Consider the following 13,417-nt stretch of genomic DNA (forward strand, 5'->3'; position numbering starts at 1 on the left):
AAGGGGCATTAGAGCTGAGCTGGGCTTGAACGTGTATTGGGTTGCCAGAGCTATGGGAACCAAGCACTACAGACTGGGTGGCTTAAACAGCAGAAAATTTATTTTCTCACAGTTCTGAAGGATAGAAATCTAAGATCAAAGGGCTGGAAAGTTTGATTTCCACTGAGGGGACACAGAGGGATCAGTTCCTGCCTCTCTCCTTGGCTTGTAGGTGGCCATCCCTCCACTGTCCCTTCCTGTGGTCACTCCTCTGCAGGTATATCCCTGGGTGTCTCTGTGTCTCCAGCTTTTCTTGTGTCCTAAAGACACCAGTCACATTGGATTAGGGCTGACCCTAACAGCCGCATTAAACTGAGTCATCTCTGTAGAGGTCCTAACTCCAAACACAGTCACATTTTGAGGTACTCGGGGGTTAGCGCTGCAACATATTGAATTTTGGGAGAAGACAATTGAGCCCATAACAGAGAAGAGACACAGTTAGCTAGCTGGAGTATGCATACACGACACATATGATTTTGACCGGGCTGCTCAAGCTCTCCATCTCATTTTTCTGAACCATAGAATAGGGATAATAACGAGCTGTCACTTCATAGGTTACTGTACAAATGAAATGAGTTGGGCATGCAGAGGACCCAGCCCGGTGCTTAGCTCACCACAAAGGCTCTATAAATCTCAGCTAATCACAGCAAGCTTTTACGTTTTCTTGGTATCTCAAACATTTCCTGATGGAAGTTTCAGTTCATCCTTTCCATTGTATGGTTATAATGTAGTAAGTCTATCAGCTTTCTTCTTTCATCTAAGTCCCATTTAATCCATTGGGGCACCTGGGTGGCTCAGCTGGTGGAGCGTCCGACTTCAGCTCAGGTCATGATCTCGTGGTTCGTGGGTTCGAGCCCCGTGTCGGGCTCTGTGTTGACAGCTCAGAGCCCAGATCCTGCTTTGGATTCTGTGTCTCCCTCTCTCTCTGCCCCTCCCCTGCTCACGCTTTGTCTCTCTCTGTCTCAAAAATAAATAAAAACATTTAAAAAAATTAAGCTAATATAACCTTTGACCCTATATTTTTGGTTCTTTTAAATTGCTTCCACAGATTCTCAATTTCTGGGTAGTATTTAGAAGCAGCAGCGGCATTGCTGATATTTCCTGAGTGCTTTGTGTCTTGTTTACTTTTTTGGCAAATTGGGAACAGGATGTTTTGTTTCGTTTTGTTTTGTCTCCCTTCCTAAGTCTTTTGTTTATATCTGCCTACAATTTGTTAGCTGTAGCCAAAGCCCAAATAGCTATTAGATTGAGATAAACTGTGTAATTCTGATATTAATTCCGTTATCTACAGCTTTTTTGAGATCATATACTCAAGGGTCAACAGTTCAGTGACTTCAAATGAACAAAAAATAATTGTGAGAACCAGAATTGGAAACAAAAACCTCATCAATTTTGCCTCAATCCAAAATATTACATAACTGAAAATTAATGTATGAAATGAGTGTATTACATTAAATTAAAATGCCATATTATACACAGTATTGGCTTTTACCATGAACTTATTACATGCTAAGCCCTACACTAAGCCCTTTGCATGGATGACACCATTGAATCTTTACAGTGACCTTCTGAGTTGGGTACTTATATCTTTCTCACATTACATTTGAAGAGGGCTTGCCTGACACCGCACCAATGACAAGTGGCCAGCAGGGAAATTAAACCCTGATCTGCCTGGCTACAAAGACCAGCACACTCTCAAACACTGTTCTTAAACACTGCTCTCTGCCATTAATAGTCTTGAAGAATTGTTTCCAAAGAAAAACCGTACACTGAACCCTGCTCTTTTATTTTTTTTATTTTTTTCCTATTTTTATTTAAAGAAAAATTTTTTCAATATATGAAATTTTTTGTCAAATTGGTTTCCATACCACACCCAGTGCTCATCCCAAAAGGTGTGAACCCTGCTCTTTTAAAGAAATGCATTTTTTAAGAGACAAAAAGGAGAAGGTAACATATTTATCATGTTCCAGATACAGTGTGAGGTGATTTGAAGACACATCCAAGTCAATCTTTACAATTCAGTGAAGTAGGCTTAAGTATCTCCACTTACCAATTAGAATCTAACAATTTAAGTTAGTTAAGTAACTTAAAAGACATGAAGTGCCTACATGGTAAGATAAAATTTAAACCATATCTGGTTCCCTTACTTCTGTTGGCATAAACTGTTGCCATTTTTCTCAAAGTAGAACGTGAGTCTGTTCCTAGCAGATGCTTAATAACATCTAACCACATACATAGACTGAGGTCCTAGCCAATGACAAAATGTCATCTAGACGTCACACTTTGATTTATTAATGCAACAAATGAGGGGTTGGATAATTCTGAACTGTAAGTAGCCATCTGTCTCCCTTTCTTCACCTCTCTACATGTCGTTAGCTGTTAACCCTTTAGGGTCACTTTGCCAATCTTTTTTTTTCTACATGATGAAGTGATACTTTATGTCATAATCTAAAATTGAAACACAGAGAAATAGGAACTTAATTGCGTCTAAGATAAAGAAATTTCACAAAGAAAGTGATTATTCAGCTTGGGCTATGAAGGATGAGTAGAAGTTTTTTTAGCAGAGGAATCAGGGAAGGGCATCCCAAGACGGGAGAATATATTTATGAAGGCACAAAATTATGAATGAGTATATTTGAAATGTTTTTTTTGGAAGCTTCTTCAACATCTGTACAAGATTAATCATTTCTGTTTTCATTTTAGTAGTCTAGTTTATATTTTTCATTAAATATCTATTATATATTTTTTCAATTTTTCATTTAAATTCGTTAGTTTACATACAGTGCAATATTGGTTTCAGGAGTAGAATTCAGTGGTTCACCACTTACATACAACACCCAGAGCTCATCATAACAAGTGTCCTCCTTAGTACCCATCACCCGTCTAACCCATACCCCACTTCCCCCCTTCCATCAACCCTCAGTTTGTTCTCTATAATTAAGAGTCTCTTTCGGTTCGTTTCCCTCTCCCTTTTTACTATATTTTATTTTAATCATGTGTATATCTACCTCCCATGTTTAGCTATGAGCTTCTTAAGAATATGACTTAGAGATATTCATAATTCCAGTGCTTAGCATAGTAATTACTCAATACATATGTGTTTAAATGAACAAGACAATAAATAGATAATGTAAAGAAGTACCTTTAGGGGGTGACAAGGAAAGTTTAGCTAGAAAAGAGTGTGTATGAGAGAGAGAGATGTATATGTTACTGGATGAATGTATGGCTTTGAGGAGACTAAAGAGGTGGGTTGGATCTGATCATTAATTCTTTTTTTTTTTTTTTAATTTTTTTTTTTCAACGTTTATTTATTTTTGGGACAGAGAGAGACAGAGCATGAACGGGGGAAGAGCAGAGAGAGAGGGAGACACAGAATTGGAAACAGGCTCCAGGCTCTGAGCCATCAGCCCAGAGCCTGACGCGGGGCTCGAACTCACGGACCGCGAGATGGTGACCTGGCTGAAGTCAGACGCTTAACCGACTGCGCCACCCAGGCGCCCCGATCATTAATTCTACAGATACTTTACTAAGTTATTAAAACTTAACCTATAAGCAATAAACAATTGTTGGAGGTCTTAACAGAAGCATAGTAATATTGGGGCACCAGGGTGGTTCAGTCAGTTAAGTGTCTGACCTGTTCAGGTCATGATCTCACGGTCCGTGAGTTTGAGCCCTGCATCAGGCTGTGGGCACAGCTGACACTTTGGACCCTCCGTCCCTTCCTTCCTCTCTTCTTTCTCCCTCTGTCACTCAAAAATAAACATTATTATTTTTTTTTTTTTGAAAAAAGCAGGGTAGTATTGTGTGGTTTGCATTTTGGAAAGATGCTAGTTTAGAAGTGAAATAATTATGACCATAACATTTCTAGCACCTTGGTCCACATTCCCTCACCCCACTCCAGAGGCCTCCTTCAGATAGTGCCCTTAGGTTTTGTGGACTCCCCATGCCTTCTCCCTGGGAATAGTCTCTGGCCAAGGAACTTTATTCAATCAACATACATGGGGCGGACCAGACACGTGCGATAATTAATCCACCAACAAAAGTGGGGCAGGAATTGGCATAAAAATACTCCAGATTCCTTTGCAACTCAGTAGGACAATTCAGAGGTTGCTAAACACCATTTTTCAGAGGATCCCTTGTGCTGTTGAGCCACAGTTCCTCACAGGGGTAACCCATTCATTGACACTTGCTTGATTGACTGTCCTTTCCCTGTGTTACTTTCCCTCTCTTTTATCATGTTTTCTGGAATCATCTTCCAGATAAATTGTTTATCTTCAAACCTTTGTCTCAGGGTCTGCTATTGGGAAAATCCCAACTAAATAAAATTTTCATTTTCTCTTTTCCCTGATAGAAGGAAATCATAAAGGGAGGCTGGTGATGGTGTCTTTGTGTCATATCTATATGTACTGAAAGGTATAAAGAACCCACCAAACACTGTGGCTGTTTAAAAGAAAAGCTTTCTTATATTCTGGAAATTCACGTTTAAGTTATATGTAAAAAACAACAACAGAGAATAAATGTTGATATATTCATACAATGGAATTCTGCACCTTGGCGGTAATGAATTAACTTCCCATGCAAAGACATTAATGTCAAAAGAGTGACATTAAATGAAAAATAACAAATTTCAGTAGAATTAAGTTAATATAAAGTTCAAATATTGCCATAGGCTGTTGAGAGACACAAATATAGGGGTGAAACCTAAAGAAAAACAAAGGAATAATAACCACAAAACTCAAGAGAGTGATGACTTCTAGAGGGAGTGAGGGTAAGGAATCAGGCTGGGGTCTACTGAGAACATTCAAGGCACTGACACTGCTCTCTGCCTTAAACTAGGTAGTAGGACCCAGGTGTTCATTGTATCAGAGTTCCTTATACTTTACATATTTTTAATTATTTTCTAAATTTTTACTATTTAATAAAAACATGTTAAAAATAGTTCTAACGAGATGATGATGTCTTTTTGATGTTGCCATTGATGATGATGTCATTTGATGTCAACAGGTTATTTCTCACCAATTTAGAAGTCCAATAACCACAGGCACTAATGTTCTTCTTACCCCAGATGAACTAGCAAAACATAAATACTCTTTTAGCTTGAATAATTATTTTTGTAAAGGTAAAGCCAGTGTTTTTGACATACCAAAAATTGCAAGTCAAGTATTGAAAGCATTAATTTCTGACTTTTTTTTTTATTTCAATCAATTTGATTTACAACAAATCAGCAGGGGCCCAGGGAGAGCAAGGAACACACAGAACAGGACTACTCCTGTGAACATGCCCTTGAACACCTGTCTTCACATCCCCCCAGTGCTGGTAAGAGCCATCAGCTCAGCTCCACTGTTAATGTCCATATCATAGGTGTCCACTTGTGATGCCCACATCGTAGTTTCTCTCGCCAGGAACTGTAGGTAAAACAAAATACGTAAGTGAAATTCACGACGGGCATCGGTTATATGTAAAACAAATTTAGAAAGGAGCCAAAAGTGACTGGAGACTATAATGGTGTGTTGCAAAAAGGGTTGAGATGAACAGGGACACCTTTCAAGAATCTAGAATCCACCTGGAGTCAGGTCTTGGGTGCCACTCCTGGCCCATGCTTGGGTCCAGTGTTTCACATGATCTTGCTTCTGTAGCCCACTCTGCTCAAAACATTCTCTGGACCTCTGCTTTAAAATTCTTGTTCTTCTCTGGCCTCGCTGCTCTTGGATCTTGATTCTCTGTCTTTGCCCCTGTGGATTAAATATTTTGCTAAGTGGCCTACCTGATTCGGGGTTTCTCAAATTGATATTTTTTCTCAAGTTCTCCTTACATTGTCCCTTTAATCATAGAATACAGAAAAGTCTCATTCCACCATCAAACCTACCCTGGGCCTCCACACCCCAGGCTGGGCCCTGCTTAGGCGGAAAGATGTTAGACATTACCTACAGACACAAGAGCTGCCAGCATTATCAGGGGATGTTCTAATTAGTTGAAAATCTGTTTATTTTCTCTAGTGGACTCTAAATTCTTTCAGGTAGAATCGTGTCTTGTTCAGCTCTGCATTCCCCACCCCTGGCACAGAGTTAGTCCTCGAATGACATCTGAATGAGTGAAAATGAAACAGCATTGTGTCTCATCTTTTATTCTTACAAATTATTCTACTTTGATGATCTGAGCAGCTACAACCAGGAAACTGAGGAAAGGGAAGAGATCTTCAAATGGACTCAGAGAGGCTTGAAAAGGCTTTGGGATACACTAGATTTGGAATTACTTCAGATGTATTTCCGCCTTCCCTTTTAAGCTTTTGTTTGCTGAGAAACAAGGGAGAACACTGAGAGGGATTTTAGGAGCCTACGAGAAGAGAGTAGGCAAGAGTTTACTCTGCCATGGGAGCATGTACTGGCTCAGCCACAGGTAGAGGGCACACACACCCAGTGGCACTGATCTGGTCTGGCAAGTTCCGTGGCTGCTCTCTGATTCTGAGAAGTACAGATGGGAGAAGAGAACTGGTCTCTGCCTCTGTCCCTCCTCTTCCATTGCCCTCTGCCCAGTGGTCTTCTCTCTCTACATCACCGTTAGAATAAACATCAAAGCAACTGTATTCCCCAAGTGGAATCCTGTTCTCATTGCATCCAGTCATACAAACAATAGTCTACTATATTGAAATAGCGCATTTTTCATTCTTAGCATATTTCAGCCACCAAATGAAGAATTGTAGGAATGGGGACCAAAGTCCAAACTTTTCGGTAAACAGAAAAGCCAAAGACACCACACAATGACAGTGTGGACCCAGCATGGCCCCCTGGTGGTGGTGAGCAATACAAAGCCAAGTTCAAAGGGAATCACAGCACAGTCACCCCTCCATGGATTCCCCGTCTTTCTTTTCCAAATCCTCATCCCATCAAAATGCTGCTCCGGGTCTAAGCCTGACAGATAGGGTTTGTAGGGGACGGTACACCAGTAAGTACCTCTGCTTCGCACAGAGACCTGCCTCAGCCCCCAGACGGAAGATTTTCTCTTTGCACAACATGTTTATGTTTTCTTACGGTGTTACTTGAAACCTTGGGCATGCACCCCTCCCATTTTGTTTCAACAACTCCTAGACCAATAAAGCGAGGGCTTAACCAATGTGGCATTTGAGGAGACAATCACCGCAGCCAGGAGGAAGAAGTGCCAGGGTGAGGGGGAAAGAAGAAGAGGAGGAAGTGTAGGAGGAGGCAGAAGATAAATATTGGGAAGCAGAAGGTCCAGGTTGTTCGGCCTCCTGGGGAGAGTTGCCTCCTTCCTTCATCAGCAGTATGAACTCCTCAAGACAGTAAAAGTCCCAGGGTCAGGAAACCAGCCCTAGAGTCTCATTCTGCCATTCAGTCTTTATGGGTCCTTCGAGAAGTCACTTTAAGGTCTCAGAATCTTAGTCCCCACACTGTAAAATGGAGACAATCCATTTTATATAAATGGTATAATGCCTGTCTTTTCAGATTCAAAAATATGTGTGTCAACTACGTAAAATTGTTATATACGCTACAAAGTTCAGCTGAAGCCTTAACTAGTGTTCTCTCTGTACAATTGGTTAGCAAGGAAGCCCAAGTGATGTAGCACCTTCCCCAGAGAGGATTTTACTTCCTTGTTCCTGAGGCTGTAAATCAAGGGGTTCAGCATGGGGGTGACCAGGTTATTCAGGATCTGAACAGTTGCATCCAGCCAGGGGCTTGGGGTGGGCCTGAGGTAGATGAGGACCACCGGCATGTAGAAAAGCAGGATGGCGGTGAGGTGGGCACTGCAGGTGGAGAAGGCACGGCGTCTGCCTTCAGTAGAGCGGATCTGCAGGATGGAGCAGACAATGCGGCTGTAGGAGGTGAGGATGAGAAGGAAGCAGCTGAGGGGCATGAGGCCCACGCTGACGAACCCCACCCTCTCCAGGGCTGAGGTGTCAGCACAAGCCAGCTTCAGCATCACCGGGATATCACAGAAGAAGTAATCCACCTCATTGGGGCCACAGTAGGGTAACTGGAAGGTGAGAGTGGTTAGAAAGGTGGCCTGAATGCAGCCAAAAAAAGAGGTCCCCACGGCCAGGATGGCACACACCCTGTGGCTCATGATTACCGTGTAGCGGAGAGGGTAACAGATGGCGACAAAGCGGTCGTAGGCCATCACCGTGTACAGGAAGCACTCGGTACAGCCCAGGAAGTGGTAGAAGAAGAGCTGGGACACGCAGCCTGCATAGGAGATGGCCCGGCTGCTCCCCGAGAGGTAGAAGAGCATCTTGGGGGAGCTCACAGAAGGGAAAAATATGTCACACACAGACAGTTGACACAGGAAGAAGTACATGGGGGTGTGAAGCCGAGTGGAGGAGACAATCGCCAGTAGGATGAGCAGGTTCCCCATAAGAGTGAAGACGTAGCAGCCCAAAAACACGACAAAGAGCATGGTCTCCAGGTCCTCCGTGTGTGGGATGCCCAGCAGGATGAACTCAGTCACTGCTGAGAGATTCTTCATAGCTGTGAGAAAGGCAGACCTCTGAACGGAACCCACAACACCAAAGTCTGAACACCAACATCAAATTATCAAGCTTTTCACTGATGAATGCTTTGATTGTGTTTTTAACAGGCAACACCAGCCTTCTTATGAATGGCAAGATGTATATCAAAATATCAGGTAGTAAGAAATGCCAATTTCAGCACCACACTCCATCCCACTCCTGGAAGGAGTGTTTTAGAGAGGCTGATGGTTGTTCTCTATGATGAGATCAGAGGTTTAGAGTATATACAAAATATTCTCCTGCTGAGAAACCTTTTTCAGTTTGTTCAGTTCTCTCGTTAGTATTTCCTCTCCTTAGGCATCTTTGTATTTTTATACTCTCATGATATCTTTGAGTAACAAACTTCCACTATTCGTTATCCTTTAGAAAAATCAGCAGGTGGGGAGGGGGAGGGGGAAATGTGTTAGAAATCAGAGCATTTCATTTAAATCCTAGCTGTCTTGGGGCGCCTGGGTGGCTCAGTCGGTTAAGCGTCCGACTTCGGCTCAGGTCATGATCTCGCGGTCCGTGAGTTCGAGCCCCGCGTCGGGCTCTGTGCTGACGGCTCAGAGCCTGGAGCCTGTTTCAGATTCTGTGTCTCCCTCTCTCTCTGACCCTCCCCCGTTCATGCTCTGTCTCTCTCTGTCTCAAAAATAAATAAACATTAAAAAAATAAATAAATAAATAAATAAATAAATAAATCCTAGCTGTCTTTTTTTTTTTTAATTTTTTTTTTAACGTTTATTTATTTTTGAGACAGAGAGAGACAGAGCATGAACAGGGGAGGGTCAGAGAGAGAGGGAGACACAGAATCTGAAACAGGCTCCAGGCTCTGAGCCGTCAGCACAGAGCCCGACGCGGGGCTCAAACTCACGGACCGCGAGATCATGACCTGAGCCGAAGTCGGACGCTTAACCGACTGAGCCACCCAGGCGCCCCAATCCTGGCTGTCTTAGTAAAGTTTATGAGATGTCTGTGAGGGCATCTGGCAAAAACATAAACCCTAATAATAAGTGCTCATTTTATGTATCTTTTTTATTTTTAATAAAAATTTTTAACATTTCTTTATTATTGAGAGACAGAGACACAGAATGTGAGCAGGGGAGGGGCAGAGAGAGGGGGAGACAGAGAATCCGAAGCAGGCTCCAGGGTCTGAGCTGCCGGCACAGAGCCCTACGTGGGACTCAAACCCACAAACCACGAGATCATGACCTGAACTGAAGCTGAGCTGACACCCAACCGACTGAGCCACCCAGGCGCCCCGTATGTATCTTAAACTTCCTTCTTTAAGTGCTTTCCTTTGGTGATGGCATTCTGTAACTATTTGTAAATAAATGTTTTATGAAACAAATTATTGAAAAGACTTAGACCATATCCTCTTCAGATTACATCCCTCCCGACTTGAAAGGTCTTATAGCCCCATATCTTTTGGGTGATACTGCTCTGGTTCTTCTGGTGCTTTAACTTTTCCTAAGGAGACTTGAGGCAACTCTGAAATACTAAGCAAAAGAAATAGTAACAGCAAGAAAGCATCAATTTCATGTTACCGTGATGAAGAAATACAGGGACCCTTACAGTGGAAAGTCAAAGAACAGCTCAAACAATTCAAGAGCAGGGTATGGTGCCTGGAAGACACAGAGACTTCTTCCTGCCACTACTCATTTAATAACAACAACAATAATAATACACAGACACGTGCATATACATACATACCATTTAATGAATATTTACTGTGCTCCAAGGACTGTGCCCAACACTTTCTAAATGTGACTCATTTAAGTAAACCTATAAGAAGAAGCTATTACTACTATCCTCATCTACAAATCAAGGAACTGAAGCTTGGAAAAGTTCAGCAAGTTGCCGAAGGTTACTAAGCTAATATGTGACAGAGCTGAGACCCAGATGGGTTTCATTTCACTCAGGCTGCTTCGTACTCCTAATCACTAGGAAAACTGCCTTCTGCCTCTGCTTTTAAGACAGCCTGATCCACTGCAAGCAATGACACTCTTCTAGATGGGTTCACATCATTTTATAGTAAGATAGGACAAGCCTTCTTGTCTTCCTTCTTCCTGGTTATTTCCAGCCTTGACTTTACAGCACACCTAGTTAAAATAGAATTCAGTTTTAGAGATCAGACAACAGACTTTTTCTATCCTTTTGACCCTAGAACTTAATATCAGCCCCACTACAAGAGCTTTCAACCTGAGAAACTTAACAGAAACCCATGGGGGAAGAGAAGGAAAAAAAAAAAAAAAAAAAGAAGTTAGAGTGGGAGAGAGCCAAAGCATAAGAGACTCTTAAAAACTGAGAACAGAGGATTGATGGGGGGTGGGAGGGAGGGGAGGGTAGGTGATGAGTATTGAGGAGGGCACCTGTTGGGATGAGCACTGGGTGTTGTATGGAAGCCAATTTGACAATAAACTTCATATATTGAAAAAAAAAAAAAGAGCTTTCAAGTGATAGAGTCACATGCAACATGGGGATTCCAATCATAAACTGTGGCAAGTGACACTGAAAAACACGCCAAAGAGAACGACCAAACCAAAATGAGTCATTCATATACCACCCTGCAACTGAGACAAAATTGAAGATAGCAGAGAGGGAAACAGTGACATCCTGGGGGAGAGAGGCTATTGACAACCTGCTTCTTATTACACATTCTAGTCATACCTGAAGAGTGTCTCCTAGCAATGCCGAATTTTTATGAGTTCTGGATCACCTCTTCTTGGTCAAAAAAAGGCTCTCAGAGGTCTTTGGTCCTTACTTACAGTTGGATATTCTATAATTCTATAATCCTGTTTGATTTATAAGTCTATTTTAGGAAAAAGATGTTCCCAGAGACCAGAAAAGCTCCTGTGTGTGGACCCGCTCATGTGTGAGGGGCAGAGGTGAGCAGTCAGATACATTCTGGAGCAGTCTGGACATTCACATAGTCCACCTGAGAACACAGTCAAGTTTGCCAAAGTGTCATAACAAGACCTCACCTTTACTGTCTCTGAGCAGAACACAGAGTGCTCTAACCAAAGGAGCTTCAGTTCTCCTCCTTATAAAGAACCGAGTCTCATAGGGTTTGTACAATCAAGATCTACACTCGCTCACTCTCCCTGGATTGCCTCCTTGGAAATTTTTTTAGATTCCCTTACGTCGTACTTGAGGTATAGAGATAGCTCTGAGGGAGCAATTAGTTTTTTAACCTTATTTATCATCCAGCTATGAAATAATAGCAATAAAATCATCAGAAAGAGATGCTGTAAAGTGGGAAATAACAATGTTCCTTCAAGATCACTTACATGGTAGAATGAGCTTCAATTCTATCATTTTTTTTAGTTGTCTTTTACACTCTCAAGGCTTTATTATATTACCTGTCAGTTGCTTTTGAGGTTATCTGTACATTCATGTGACTATACAGTTATCTCTAATAAACATTACTATTAAAGACAGAAACCTCATCAGTTAATGATTATTTATTATGCATCTCCTATCATGATGTGTCCTTCAGGTCAGTAATCCTAAAGAGAAATATTTACATACTAGATGCATCCATAGCAGAGGACCCGTATAAATAAAGGGGTTGGCTATAGGGCATCTGGGTGGCTCAGTTGGTCAAGCGTCTGACTTTGGCTCAGGTCATGATCTCACCATTCATGAGTTCAAGCCCCACATGGGGCTACGTGCTGACAGATCAGAGCCTGTAGCCTGTGTTGAATTCTGTGTCTCCTTCTCTCTGTCTCTCTGCCCCTTGCTCAGTCATATTCTGTCTCTCTTTCTCTCAAAAATTAATAAACATTAAAAAAAATTTATATAAAGGAGCAGGCTATAAACCTTCTCAAAATGATTGAGAAAAATGATTGAATAGCTAATACTCAGTTAATCCATAGTAAACATTTACCTCAAGCTAAGTGCTATGCTAAATTTTACATTCATTATTACTTTTAATCTCCAATAGAAACCTTATAAAGTAGGTGGCATTTGACAAAGAAACTGAAAAGTAGATGAAATATCTTGAAGATTACACAGCTAGAAAGAAACTGAATTGAGATTCTAATTGCAAAGCCAAGGCTTTCAAGCATTATGCTTTGATGAATGCCAGAGATCTGAGTTTTGTACTGAAACAGAAACAAAGATATAATGTGGTCCTCAAGTGCTTGCATGGCTGGTAGTCTTGATATACGCTGTTCCATGTGATGACTCAGGAATCATAGGCAGATATGGTAGAAAGATTTATTTTCAGAATAGAAAGTGTTTAATTATTAGAAAATGTACATAGGTGAAATACACAAGCTTATGAGATGATTAGCTCCTTGTCGCTGGAAATATCCAAGGTGTGGAGAGAATCATCTTGTAGGTGTGCCATTAAAAATATTGTCAATTTGGGGGCGCCTGGGTGGCTCAGTCGGCTAAGTGTCCGACTTCGGCTCAGGTCGTGATCTCGCGGTCTGTGAGTTCGAGCCCCGCGTCCGGCTCTGTGCTGACGGCTCAGAGCCTGGAGCCTGTTTCAGATTCTGTGTCTCCCTCTTTCTCTGACCCTCCCCTGTTCATGCTCTCTCTCTGTGTCAAAAATAAATAAATGTTAAAAAGATTAAAAAAAAAAAAAGAATATTGTCAATTTGGATGAATAACTTGAATCAATGTTCTTACTAATTATGAAATTATTTGGTTTTGTTTATACTGTAAAACTTTTCAATGATACTGACCTAACACAATAAAAGTGGAATGTTTATTTAATGATGGTAATTCTACTAACCCCTATACAAAAGAAATGACAAATATGCCCGTAGTGGTTACAGAAGTAACTATTGTAATACCAAGACTGCTGTGAAAACATTTTTTTTGAAAGGAGAAACATAGGTCATGGAGCGAGTTCAGATGCTACTCAGG

At 41.5% G+C, this 13,417-nt stretch overlaps 1 protein-coding gene across 1 annotated transcript; it reads right to left on the reverse strand.

Annotated features, from left to right (window-relative positions):
• Positions 1 to 7,531: 7,531 nt before the first annotated feature.
• Positions 7,532 to 8,652, reverse strand: LOC109257384 (olfactory receptor 149-like). The gene has a single exon (XM_019433424.2). The coding sequence runs from the start codon at positions 8,515 to 8,517 to the stop codon at positions 7,564 to 7,566; it is 954 nt and encodes a 317-aa protein (XP_019288969.2). The 5' UTR covers positions 8,518 to 8,652; the 3' UTR covers positions 7,532 to 7,563.
• Between the last annotated feature and the right edge of the window lie 4,765 nt (positions 8,653 to 13,417).

This window comes from Panthera pardus, unplaced genomic scaffold, assembly GCF_024362965.1.
Source record: "Panthera pardus isolate Hobbes unplaced genomic scaffold, ASM2436296v1 HiC_scaffold_12, whole genome shotgun sequence".
Taxonomy (NCBI): domain Eukaryota; kingdom Metazoa; phylum Chordata; class Mammalia; order Carnivora; family Felidae; genus Panthera; species Panthera pardus.